At 38.7% G+C, this 14652-nt stretch overlaps 1 protein-coding gene across 1 annotated transcript in view; it reads left to right on the top strand.

The window, feature by feature from the left end:
• Positions 1-14652, top strand: part of npas1 (neuronal PAS domain protein 1) — a 56907-nt gene that overhangs the window by 28574 nt on the left and 13681 nt on the right. The window contains exons 4-5 of the mRNA XM_028044612.1: positions 2048-2115; positions 4712-4801. Of these exons, the coding sequence (XP_027900413.1) occupies positions 2048-2115; positions 4712-4801 (158 nt within the window). The remainder of the gene's footprint in view (positions 1-2047; positions 2116-4711; positions 4802-14652) is intronic.

Here is a 14652-nt window from a genome sequence, read left to right as displayed (position 1 = left end):
GCGAATTCACAAGGATTTCATGCGTTCTGACAGAAGACCAACTAGAGATTATGCTGGGAAATTTTAAAAATATCACTATTCAGATTTCCAGAAAACAACTAAGAAAATAAACCAAGTCTGACTTGAGAGTTATTTATGAAATATTCAGTTAGGTTAAGGCATTAAATCACAGTTCTAGTCTTTTTGGTTTTACTGATATTTTAACAGAATACATGAAACAGTCTCTGCAGTGGAATCATGTGGTTTGAACTTGGTTTTATTCACAGCTTTTCAGACGCTTAGACTAAATTTGTGATCATAACAGCTAATGGATCTCTGGCAAAAGACAGGGAATGAAAGTAGTTGTTGGATTTTCTGCTGTTTGATCAGAAGTTCACAAGAGTTTGTGACGATTATAAAAGAAGTTTAGAAATTGCGTAGCTTTATTGACTCAATAAAGTTTATTGACTCAATAAAGTTACCCATCACTTGCTTTATGCGATAGAACAGAAATTTGCCAATGTTTTTATCTTTCAGCAACAAGTTTTAAAATACTGTTTACAATAGTCCCGACATGACAAAATGATTCTCAGGCATTTGTGAACCAATTCTTATCATTAACATGTATTTTGTACATGATATTTATACACTGACTGGTCACATATTCAGTTGCTTGAATGCAACCCGATCCACAATCTACGTGGTGAAGACGACTTTGCTGAAGTTCAAAGTGAGCATAAAAATAAGGACAAAAGGAGATTTAAGTGACTTTGAATATAAGGTGGTTGTTGGTGCTTGACAGCCTGGACAGAGTATTTTTAAATACTGCTGATTGTCCAGGATTTTCACACAGCATCATCTCTGCAGATGAGCTGGTGTCTAAGAAGGAATGGTTGGAAAAGAGAACATATCCAGTGGGCAGCTGTTATGTAGATGGTCATGCCAGAGTTCAGAGGTGCAGTGTAGGTAGCTAGCTTCACACTAACTAATCACACTAGAGCCACATTCACCCGGTTACACTGACTACTGCACACACATTCATGCACCAACCTGTGTATCGGTGTATAAGTGTTTGCCACTTCAAGCGTCAAGCATGCAGGTGTGAGTGAATCTCCATCAGCGCAGAGAGAGGGTTTTTATTGTGTAGCAAATTGCTGCAATATTTTTGCACTTTTAAAGCAGTGCTGCACAGTTGTTATATGTTGACATGTACAAAAACTTTCAGGAAGGTTAACTTTGTTAGAGACCACAATCCATATGCTTCAGGATCAAATGGTGATGCCGATGAAGTGATTTGCTCAAAGCTGTGCATCTCCATATACTACAAAAAGCAAGACAGATGTAAAACGGTCATCATTAAAAAAAAATCATTTTCCAGCCCTGGTTCATTAAACAACATGATGTGTACAAGCATATTCAGCCAACTTACCTCTTTGATATTGCTCTATGTCTGTGTTTCACATTTTTAAACCAGCAATGTTTGGGGCACAAAATACATGGGGTTTTGTTTGTGTTTCATCTTGCTATCAGACAATTTGCAAATCTCTCTGGTTTTCTAATTTACAACAGAATAAACATTAAAGTGAGTATGAAGTTATTCCTATAGCTAAATCCAGACTTTGAAGTAAATATATCCAAGTATTAAAGTCTTTGAAGCCTTTGGACTTCCTGTAGTCACATAGGTTACTTTGTGTTCCCAGGATCAAAACTGAACAGGCTGAAATGACTCAAGAGTCGGGAGGTTTCTGGATTGTAGGACAAACACTATAGTGCAGCTACAGCTGTCAGCTCATTAAAGGCAGCACTCTGAACATCCCTGTTTATTTTACTACAGTGTAATAGTTCATGTTAAGAATGCAAACGATATCCAAATGACAATGTGGTAGAATTTGTCATTGTAATTTAAATCTAGATTATTTTTTTTACTTTATTAAGTAAAGCTGGGATTTGTTTCATCTCGCACAACAGTGAAAACGCAGTTGAACATAGAATATTAACAAAAAATCTCTTCTTCATAGTCAAAATGTCAACATTTACATTGATACATGTTTGTCTTTTTCTTTTGCAGTTAGACGATCATCCCATTCTCTGGCCACTGATATGTTTGAGCAGCACCTTGGGGCTCACCTCCTGCAGGTAACAAGCAAAACAAAGTCAAATCATTTTTGTTTCAACTGTAGACATCAAAATGTCACGATACATAAAATAAAAAAGAAAAACAGAAATCACTTAGTCCATATTTTAAAAAATATTTATCTTAGAGTCCCTATATTGCACAATTTACAGTACCTAAAGTACAGTATTTGAACCTTCCTAAGTTTTATTTTGGTGCTACATTCACAGATTTATTAAATTTATTGAAATTGTTTGAGACAAACAAACATAAACCATCACATATGTTTGTGAAGTGGAGGGATAAATAAATACATATGGTTAAACATAACAATCTGTAAAGATTTCCCCATTACTGTGATGCTGTTATAGATCTTCCAGCGTAATCCACTGCCTGTGGCCTAGTTAATAAACAGTAAGGACTTGTGTGATTTAGTGCCAGTATAAATACAAAGCCTCTAAAAGACTGAATGAGTGAACAATGGGAATAAAGCTCAAGGAAGACAGCAGACATGTAATAGAGAGGTTTAAAACAGGGCTGGGTTGTTATAACAATAACAATATTTTAAACGTCTCACAGGGAACTGAAAACAGAAAACATGGCACAGAGGCAAACCTACAAATAAATAAACCTAAACAAAACAACAGCCTGGGCAAAGAGAAAAATTATTGGTGAATCAGCCACTCTGTTCATCCAGTCCAACTGAGCTTCAGCTGTTTTGGTAACTCTGGAGGAGTTGTAGCGGTCTACAGCTCAGTTGGTGGCAGCATCATGCTGTGGGGATGCTTGGTGGAAGCTGGTCAGAGTTGATGGAAGATGAATGGAGCTAAATTCAAGAAAATCCCTGAAGGAAACCTGTTAGAGGTCTTGAAAAATACAAAAACACACATCCACATGTGAAAATGCGTGTTTTAGATCAAAGCAGTTTTATGCTAGCATGACCCATTCAAAGGTCAGAGTAGAATTCACAGATCATCCGTGTCAAAACTCGAAATGTAATGTTGAATGATACTCTCCATCCATAAGGACTGAGCTTAACCCACCTGCAAAGATGAATAAGCAAAAGTTTCATTCTTCAGATGTGCAAAGCTGGTGGAGACAAACTCCAGAAGAAATGCTGGTGTAACAGCAGAGAACGGTGGTTCTATTTATCTATTTTATAATACATGCTACACTTTTCTGATTTTTCTTTTTTTTCACCATGAAATATGTCTTTACAGTTCTGCATTACGTTTTGTTGGTTTCTCACCTAAAATCCCACTAAAATACATGCAGGTTTGTAGTTGAAACGTGACAAAAATTTGCAAGGCACCGAAGTGGAGTTTATTTAAATGGCAGGTCTTAGTGTGTTCCTCAATTTAATATTTCCAGGCAGACTCCCAAGTGAATTTGTATACACAGACGCAAACATCTGATAAAGCTCAGGCACTCGGACACTGTTGTTGTCTGCCTCTCTATTGGATCGACTGATGAATGGAGCCTGAGGGGCATTTTGGGGCAGGGGGAGTTGCAGGAGTGATGAAATGCAGAATGTACAAAGACTCAGAGGAAGTGCAAAGAAGGTGGTCCTGCAGCTTTTTGCTTTGGACTCGGAGGGCGTTTGGGGGAAGGAGGGGTAGAGGAAATAAGTGGGAACAGATAAAGAACTGAAATTGGGAATTTAGAAGTGAGGAGGCCGTGTTAAAACAAAGAAAGATCGCATGTGTCTCCCCTCCTCTGGCATTTTAAAGAGGCTCAGGGAACGGTGCTGATAGAAATCAAATTAACGCTCCAGAAAAACTGTATGATTTTTTTTCCCCTCTTCTCTCTTTCCTCCTCCCTGCCGTCCTCCCTCCCATAATAGCTTGATAATTGCACTTTAGTTCTCCGACATTCAGACGGCTGGTTTCCCCTCGCTGCGACACATGACGCCCCACACCCTGGCCAGTCATTTGCATACTGGATGTGTCAGTTGTGCATAAATTACCACTGCCACTTTAAGCACTTGGGCCGCCAAAACAAGCAATCTTTTTTTTTTTTCTCCCATCTCCAAGTGGCCCAGGTCTGTTGTGTGCGTCTGTGAGGCTGCGTCTGCTCATTCCTGGATGCCTGTTATGACGATTAATATTATTCTCTGAAGCAGTAACCTCTAATGGGCTGGCTGTATACCTTTCACTTCACATTAGAGTCACGACAGCCTATAATGACTCTGGTTCTGTCTGTGTCTGCTTTGGGCTTAGGTGTGTGTGCGGGCGTGTGCGTGGGTGTGTGTGTGTTTGTGGCTGGAGATCAAGGATGAAGCTTTGTCTCTGACTTTATTACAGCTGATTGAAACAGCCCTGGCCTATAAGCTCAGTTTCTCTGTTCTAAATTTGTTTATATATGTGTGTGTGGGCGTGCGTGTAACTGTGTTTGATAATGCAGGTCTTGCTCGCAGCTGTTGTGTGCAGTTGCATAAAGGGGTGTGTGTGTGTGTGCAATTGTAAATTGAGAGAAGAGGCCGAAGGGTGACGTGTTGTTTGTTCTCTAGCTCCTTGCAATTTGTTCGATACATGCTAATTGCTCTAATTTGTCTGTCTTGTTTCTGTTTACCTTTTTATGTCTGTGTGTGTGTGGATGCGTGTGTGTTTCTGTGTGCAGTCTCTGGATGGCTTTGTGTTTGTGGTCAGTCAGGAGGGACGCTTCCTCTACATCTCAGAGACAGTTTCCATCTACCTGGGGCTCTCACAGGTAAGGTTACCTCATCCTCCTCTCACACACACACACACACCCAGCCCCCACGCATGCACACCCCACACGCGGCCTTGTACCACAGATGTACCTATCAAAATATCAGTTTTCCAACCTCAATTTTTGTCAATCTTCACCTCCCAATAGTGATGTTAGTTATTTTCCTTATTCTTCAAGAACTACGGTATAAGAAAAGAGATTTTCAGAGAGAGCTCACCCAACTTGAGAGAACAAATATACGACCCCTCGACCTCTACCTATGTTATTGCTTACATTTCTGTAAACATTTTGCTGTTGCTATTGATGTTTCATTCACACATGTGCTGAATGCATGAGCTACTTTCTGCTGTGACTGCAGTTCATTTAGCCTCATGTAAAAAAAAAAAAAATTGAAGATAGCACTGTGGTCCAACCCATGAAAATCACAACTTTAAATGACAATGATCATACGTCCTTCTTCTTTTTTTTATTATAGTTACTTTATCTGTTTTTTTTTCTTTTAAAATATCTCTTTCAAGCCTCCCTGCAATAAATAACTGTTAATCATTTACATTAGAGCATCGGCATCGTCACACTGTGTGTAAGAGAGGTGTTCATATTTAAAAACAGACAAAAACAACAATGATTAGTGCAGTTCATGCAGCTAGCGTCACGGAAATCTCACTCTGCATGCAAGCGTGCTGCCAAGAGAACGTTACTGGACCTCGTTCTGTGGGTCACTTCGGTGCCCTTCAGATGTCCTTCACTGACCTGCATAAAAACTGCACATCAAACACGCATTATGTGTTAATTCTTCATGCGAATTACCAGCTTTAATTCAGAATTCAGAAAAATTTTAATTCAGAAAACCCTGGTTTTATTTTGAAGGTGAGACTTTTGTCTCCTGGATTCAGCAGCTGCACCACTACCGTTGTCCGTAACACATTAACTGAGAGCAATGGGATTTATCTAAGAATGTTAGCTTGTGATTAAAAAAAGAGAAAAGTGACTCAAAATGTAGAGTTTTTAAAAATACATTTACATATTTATTTACTGAAGTAAAAGTGGCGTGCTCAAAGGCATTCAAGCTTGTTCTCCGGGATTACATGTTTGATTTAAATTATCAAAAAAAGCTGTTCAATATAACATCTCTGTTATCAATATGGTGGGCACTACAATAGTCAGAAGTTTGTTTTTCAAAACATGCTTTGCAAATATATTGTTCAGCGAGCGGTTTTCCACCTAACTTGTTTATGCAACACCAAACTTATACTGAAAGTATCTTTTTTTTTTTTACTCCATTGTTAATATTGAGATGTCACCTTTAAGAGTGTTGTTTTAGTGTGACCTGTTCGTGTTAGCATGGTGCGCTAGGTGATATGAAAAAGATTGTTTTAGGTTCTGACCGTCTGGTCATAAGTCAGGGCCAATCAAGCTGTTTACCTTCTCTTTTCTCTGTACGTACCTGTACTGCATATTTTATTTAATTTTCACACCTTTCCCTATATTCTACCTCTTTTGCTTTTATGTTGCGTCCCCAGGAGTGGGTGTGTGTGTGTGTGTGGGTGTTTGTGTGAGCACCTCTGACTCGAGCTCATTCCCGGGGTGGCGCTCCTTCTTTTACTCCCTCCCAACTGCTCCAGGTGTTCACCTCTGTTGATTGCCTGTGGCCTCTTGTACTGTGAATGTTAAGTCCTGCCATTTTGCCCAGATGCATAAATAATAACAGTAATTACTGGCCCAGCAATCAAAGTGTCGCCCCAGTGCGCTGGGCCTGTCTAGGGGAACAAATCGATAGGCATCTTAAAAGCCACATTGATTGTAGGGAGGGGGGGAAAAACACCAAGGGGGATGGGAAGATAGATAGAGACAGCAAGCGAGAGAAAGAGAGTGGTAGGAAAGGAGAGGAGGTGTGATAAGAGGAAGATGAAGAGGGATGGGTACAGCACAAGAAAGGAGGGGAAAGAAAAGTACAATTACAAGAGTAATTGAGTGTATTTTTACATGAAAACTTGCAGTGATTTAGTGTTATTGATGGCAATAAAAAGAATAATGTTGGAGTCTAAACCCTAACGCTGTCCTATTCCAGAGTTTAACATTCACATGGCAACTACACAATGAAAAGCAATTGATCAGCGTTAATCTTTCTTTTGTCTGTTGTGACTCTACAGTAAAGCCTTTATGACCTACAGGAGATGCAGGCAAAACTTACTTAATACTTAAGCCAAGGCAGACAGTTCAAGTGTTTTCTGGGATGGGGCTAACTTTGTATTGCAATAATTTGGTTTTAGAAGACAGGCCTCTATGCACTAATGTGCATCCTGGTCCAAGGCAGTTGTATGAATGCTTCCCTCACCAAATCCCAGGTTCACTGTTCAAATATGTGTTTCAGAAAAACTGCAATACCTTTATATTTAGGTTTTCAAGCCTGCTTTAGATCCTCTTGGTGCTAAACAAAGAAAATAAATGCTTTCTGTGTTTCACAATTTGATTTAAACTTTTCATATATCTCAGAATGAATCCATTTTAGGGCTGTTTTAAACATCAACAAAACATTTAATTGTGATACTATTATCACAATAGTGATAATAGTATCACACGCTGACGTTTTTAATGAATATATAGATTGGAGGTAATTCTTGGACTTTTCACAATTTAAATTTGTTTAACGAAACCCAAATCGCATTTTGTGAGCTTCAGCTGTTCGGCCTCTGAAAACATAAATCAAGTTTGAGCCATGAGGTCACTGACTGTCTTTCTGACAGGCCGAATATGTTACTAGCAAGCAGAAGTTTTACAAATGGTTAAAATATGTCAAATAACAAATATTTACTGCAGACAGTCCTTTGTAAGTGCAATATGGCACACAATATTGCCATGATATTGTGATTCAATATATTGTGTAAATCTAATCTAGTTAACGTTTGGCCTGCCTGAATATTTATGCTTTATACTAAAAGTCATCAAATGTCAACGTGATCTCCTAAAAACAGTGAATCAGTCCTTTAATTTTGCTCAGAATAGAAATCTGGGGTTTTTGCTCAAATGTTGGACACTATCTCAGTGCGTTGTTTGGCCAAATATTCTTGACTGGACAAGTATGAAATACAATTAATCAATAAAATAAATCATTTTAAGTTAAGACTAACAGGTATTTTTTTTGTGCTTTTTTTACTCTGTGCTTATGCCATATTGCCAATATTATAAACGTTTCACACATTGAAACATATAGCCATCTTTAAAAGATCTTTAGTTTTTGTTTTGGGTTGTTGCTCACATTTTAGATCTGAAAACACTTTCATCCCTCTTATACAGAGCCTGTCTGGACAAACAGCCTGATGGACAAACATTTTCATGCTGTTTATACTTTGATGTAATAATTTGATGAATAATACGATGAATGTAAAAGAAAATTGTACTGAAGTATGACAAGACTCCTTTTATCTCCTTATAAGTGCCTTAAAATAAATCAAATAAATTCAAATATAAAAAATTCAATAAACTAACCTCTTAGAAGCCTACAAAGCCATAATATCATCATCATCTGAGCTTATAGGAATACTAATCACGGTTTAGGTAAGCCTCTACATTTGAGTACAGGCATAAAAAAGTCTTTCTGTATTTACTCTGAAATCCTAACAAACTTTTAGTCAGATTTAAAGTGAGGAAAGGATGGTTACACTGTGCGTTCTTTTAAACAATGTCTAGGTTATTTAAACCTGCTGCGGAACCTTTTTAACCTTTTCAAACAGATGTTAAAACAAACATCTGCATGCTCTCTTGTAAAAACATTAACAATGTAAGACCAGAAAGATGACGGGCTAACAGGTGGTGACAGGAGGGAAGAAAGAAAGAAAGAAAGAAAGAAAGAAAGAAAGAAAGAAAGAAAAAGTGAGAGCCAGACAGACAATTAACAGACAGAGAGAAAATAAAGCGAGGGAATAAGGGAGGAAAAGAGTGAGACAGTGAGTGTGTAAATAGAGCTTAAACGTGCAGTAGGAATGAAATTCGCCCTGGGATTGCCTAGGTAAACAAGGCAGCCGAGACTTCTGTGGAGACGCTAATAAAACAGAGCTGTTCTTATCAGCTGAGCAGATGGTCTAACCCATCACATCTACTCAAACAGGGCCTAAGCCATCAGCATTCTAATGAAATTATTTATGATCGAAGATTACATTCGAAACCTTGAACACACAACGCCACAAATACCTGCCTAAAAAGACGTGAGCGGGCGGAGATAGCAGGAGGTTTATGATCGGAGAAAGAGGGAGCGAGGGAACGCGCCAGAGGGTGCGTGTCGAGTGTTAACGGGCGCGAACAACGAAGACGGAAAAAAAAACCCATATATACAGGAAAGAAAGGGAGAAAGAATTGAGGGTAGGAGGGAAAGGACAAAACCATTTTGGTATGCTTTGTTGGCGAGTGGAAGGCGGTCGCCGGGGAAAGGGGAAGGACAGACAAACAAACGAGGCTCTGAGTGGATAAGTAGAACTGGTGGTTTGTTTTAGAGGACATGTAGCCCCCGTGGATCGACCCTCCTGCTCTGCGTCTCGCGTCCCCCTTTTCCCTCCCCACCCCTTCCGCCTGACCCCTCTGCCCCGGCTTACACCCCGGGCCGCTCCCCTGACAGTGGGGTTGCTTAGCCGACTTAGCTTAGGTCAGGCACCTTGACCAAGGGCACAGCCCCGTCTCACCACCCCCCTCCTCCACCACCACCCCGGCGCCTCTACAGGTATTTATTTATTTGTTTTATTCCCCAGCAATCCTCATATAACATCTCACAGTGGGACAAAGAATAGGGATGAAACAGGAGGAGGAGACAGGAGGCAAAAAAAGGATGGAGAAGTAAGAATACTGTCCAGTGGAAGGGGGAAAAAAGGATAAATAGGCTAAAGAGAAAGGAGGAAGAATGGGAGATGGAGGGAGGAGAGAATTGATCTGCGAATGGTTAGTATGCAGCCCCCCCTCCCCCAACAACCCCCTCCCTCCTTCTTCCCTCTCCCATCAGTCAGTGAAGGCTTCTAGTGTGTTGTGGACCACTGCCCGGATGCCTCATACATATTAAAGCCCCCTGCTATTATTTATATCATGTCTCTCCCCCCCCCCCCCCCCCCCACCTTGCTCCGTGCCCCTCCACACCACCATACATACATGCACGTGGATCTCAGTCTGCACACACACACACACACACAGATGTTCTGACAGACACACACACACAATGACAGAAAAAAACAGACAGTCTGGTCACATACGCAGCGAAACAGAGGCGTATGCGTGCTGTGGGCTCGCATACACGTCCCACCCGCGTGCTTGCACACACACACACACACACTCAGAAAAATTTGAATGATCTCGGCGTCTCCTCGTGTCTCTCTCACTCTCCATCCCATACCTGTTTTCGTGTCTGAGCCCGACTCATCCTCTCGATTGCACCGTCTTTTTCTCATCTTCTAATTTCTGCTTGATCGTTTTTCAATCCCTCCCTCCTGCCTGTGATGGAGTGATATTATTCGGATAGGTCTTAAGCCCCGGTAAAGCCCATAAGGACCTGTTTGTCTCGCTACCTTGTTTTCCAATGCCACAAGGCGGGGAAACTCTGCCTCTTTCATATTGTTTGTCCATTCGGACTCAGGGTTTGTTAAATTTGTGTTTGAATCGGAATAGATCTTGATTTAATTAAAAGAAAAATGTAAAAAAGCTCAACCTGAGCTTAATCCAAGGAGAGACCACACAATAATTGTTTTAAAGCATTAATGCTGATATAAAAGCATTAAATGGAGATGAAACAGGAGAACAAATAAACTTAATCTCAGAACAAAAAAGAGTTGTCACAGAAAAATAATTAAAGTTTGTATACACACAGAGGAGAAAAGGAATCAAAAAAAATAAACACTTTATTGTAACGATGTTAACATGTAGAAAATATTTATTTCATTTACATTTTTAGCATGTAGAATATTATCTACATTTTGAATACAGCAGAGCCTGGAACCAAACTCACTTCAAACTTTCTCTTATTTAGATAATCTAAATTCTCTAATGAAGGAGCAAAATGAATACATTCAATTTAGACAGCAATGTCTGAACAATGAAATGCAGAATTTTGTCCACTAAAGACCCAAAAATGCACATTTTACAGCTAAATGTGAAGGCAACTTACTTAATTCACTGATACGCAAAAAAAGAAAGTCAGCCAAATGTTTTTAGTTTTAGAGTTATTTCCTTAAGATGTTTTTCCACTCACCATTAGCGTGATTGTCCTAAAAACGACTCATTAGTCTGAAACTTTCAAACCATAATCAGAGCTGCAGAAGCCTCTTCTGAAGAAAGGAGAAATCTTTAGAGTAAAGTCATAGAACAGAATAGAACTTTTCATTGTACAAATGAAAAGGGGAGGCAGACCTAGAAGGACATCTATTGCCTACAAAAGCTGTCTTCTTTCTGTTTATCACAGTAAATTAAATCAATCTTTTGTGACAGTACAGGTACATCTAAAATAAGGTTAAACATTTTTTCTTGCTCATTTCAAAAGGTGAAACTTGTAAAAAAAAATTATTTTGTGTAAAATGCAACATTTCTCTCCTCTGGACAGATATCCAGATGTCAGTCATCGACTCCATTCACTAACAAGAGGGTAAGCCACAAAAGGTCATTGCTGAAGAAGCTGGTTGTTCACAGAGTCCTGTATCCAAGTGTATTAACAGAAATGCGATTAACCCTGGTAATCTGGTGCACTTTTTCCTTCCACTGAACTTCCTATGAAAATGCTTGGATTTATCACTGTCTGGATAGATAGCTTCTTTAGCAGTGATATTTTGTGGCTTAACCTTCAATCAATCAACCAATCAAGTTTATTTGTATAGCACAATTCAGCAACAACGCAGTTTGAAGTTTTTTTATATCATAACAATGTAAAAAAAAAATGTCAATGACTTGATATCTGTCAATTCTGCAACCCTCCTCATGATTGTGCTGCTTACTGATCCAGACTGTGAGACCCTTGCATATTTATTCAGTTGATTAGTTAATTTGGTTGTGACACCATTAGCTTCCAATATTTAACTTTTTAACAATCTACATGATGTATAAGTTTCACTATCTAAAATGTAACAAAAATGTTATTTTTTTTTACAATAACTATATTTTTTTTAGATGTATTTTTATTCCAAGTCCTGCGACATTTATTACTCTGTCTGTAAACAAATGTGAACTTAAAGCCTTTTTTTTTTAATTCATGAAGGCGGACATAACTAGCATTTTTTTCTCAATCAATGCTCAGAGGGTTGTAGTGGTATTTCAAACTGCTTTTTCCTAATGTGCATGACTCTGCATATTCTGTTTTTGCTTACACTGAATGTTTTGCCATTTGCAAAATGGACAAGACTCATCATCTTTTTCTGGGGGATTTCAAAACTGCAATGAATTTTAGAAGAACATCTATTTTCAAAGAAGCTAAAGTTTTTTTTAAAAACACTAATCAAATAGTTTAACATTACATGCATAGTGTTGAAAATAAAGTGCTAACTTTACGGCATAGGAACTACAATATGAAAGTAAAAAAGAAGGAAAAAACCCATCCTTTTTGTTAAATGAGATAAAATAGGATTACTACATTGATAATCCTGTTTCTTGAACCACCCTTAAATGTCTGTTGAAACTCTCTGGAATATTAAAAGCGGTTTTGTCTGTCACAGTAAAAACAATATTCTCCCTGTGAGATGCACAATCACAGCTGGAAATACTTGAGGGGTGCCAGAGAATAGCGTGCAGAAGGACCAACATGATGCAAACAGTATGCTGAGGAAATAGGAGTGTTTTATTTAAAGCCCTGTGAGGATGTGACTACCCAGACAGTCATAATGATTTATGCTAATATCTGTACTACATGTGTGAAAGTAGCATGCATGCCAGCAGGAAGGAACAAGTTATCAGTTGGGTTTGTTGAAATGTTCATGTGCAGAGTTTACACTAAGGTACTGATGTGATGCTAATCTCAAAAAGGCTACTACAGTACCTTGTACAGAAACATTTTCACATTTTGTTCTGCTAGAACCACAAAGTCCAGTGTGTTCTATTTGTACCCTAAATAAATGCAATCATGTTGCTTTCAGAAGTCACCTAGTTAGTAATTAAAACACACCAGTGTGTAATTTAACCCCTGTGTAGATAAGAAGAGCCTTGTGAAGGTCAAGGAGCACACTAGAAAGGTCAGAGAGTTGTGGAGAAGTTTAACCAGCATTGGTTTATAAAGAAAAGTCTTTGAGCATCTTCCGCGAACTTACATACAAACTAATATTAAAAAACTAGATAACAAGGCCATTAACCAGAGAAGTAGCCAAATGGGCCGTGGTAACCCTGTAGATACTACAGAGATCCATTGAATCAAGTGGAGGAATCTGACGACAAGACATACTTTAGTCACGCACTCTACAAATCTAACGTTTAGAATAAAGCTGCAAGAAAAATCTTTTTCTTGCAGCTTGTAAGCTTATAGGGGACATCAAAACATGTGGAAGAAGGTGCTTTGGCAGTAGAAGATCAACTGATAATTTGACCAGTTGGCAAAATGGGAAATTAACACCGCTCATCATTCTGAACACATCATCTCCACAGTGACACACGGTGGTAGCAGCATCATGATGTGGAATGGCTTTTCTTCAAGTGGGACAGAGTTGGAGTTGAGGGGAAATAAATACAGAGCAATCCTGGGGGGAAAAGTCCTTTTTGAGGCTCTACAAGATTTTATACTATAGGTACAGCTAAAGATCAACATATTCATGTTTTAGATTGACCTAGTCAAAGTCCACATAAGATCACTGTGTGAGGTATGTCTCCTTCACTCCCACTTTCTTACTAGCTCTCTCAATATTTGTGACCATACAGCTTAATTGACACACCATACGGTTCAATAAATGTATATCCACTGAATAGTTCACTTAAGCAATAAATAACCAGCGAATCTGCTTTGATTAAAACATTTTCATGTAAACTGAGGCTAAAAGTCTGAAATGACTCATTTTTGCAGTAAAAAAAAAAAAACAGAAATAAAAAAACCTATAAAACAAGATCACAGAAACAGATGAAACCTCTGAGAAACAAATATTTTGTGCTTTTGTCTGTTAGACAGTAAAAAAGAAAATATTCTCCATGTTGTATGCATGTCTTGTCACTAGTGGAAATGCCAGAGGAGAACATGTTGAAGATGCAGCATGATGCCATCAGTGTGCTAAGGGAAAGTGAGTGTTTTATTTAAAGTCTGCTGAGGATGTCGGATAAGACTACCCAGGTAGCCATAATGATTTATGCTAATATCTGTTCTACATGTGTAAGCATAGACAGTGGAAATAAACAAATTGAAATCAGTATGCAGTCCAACAGCAACAAATATAAACAGGTAATCTTATCACTTTGAGTTATTAAATTACATCCTGTTTTTATTACGTCTTCCAGAAAAATCAAGGTGTGGATGTTCAGTGGCTTGCAGAAGTATTAATGTTTCATGAACATTTTAACATTTTGTTGATTGCAACCACAGTTTTCCCTCCACCGGTGTGTAATTTATTATTGATCTCTGTAGAAATCCTGCGGTTTCGCGACGATCTCAGAGATCTGTCACAGCATTATAGAACAAACAGAATCGTAAAGACAGAGGAACACAGGGGGAAAAGGTATGCGTGCATTTAAGGAGATGTATGAGGGGAAAACATCATACATGACCATCATGCTGAGGGAATGGTTTTCCTTCAGCGTGGGAAACTATGCAGGGAAACTAGTTGGAGTTGATTGGAAGACGGATAAATTGAAGGCAATCCTGGAAAGAAAACCTTTTAGAGGCAACAACAGACTTCAGACCAACATAGATTTTCACCCTT

Source organism: Xiphophorus couchianus, chromosome 18 (genome assembly GCF_001444195.1).
Source record: "Xiphophorus couchianus chromosome 18, X_couchianus-1.0, whole genome shotgun sequence".
Lineage (NCBI taxonomy): Eukaryota > Metazoa > Chordata > Actinopteri > Cyprinodontiformes > Poeciliidae > Xiphophorus > Xiphophorus couchianus.
This window is presented reverse-complemented; position numbering and strand designations above follow the sequence as displayed.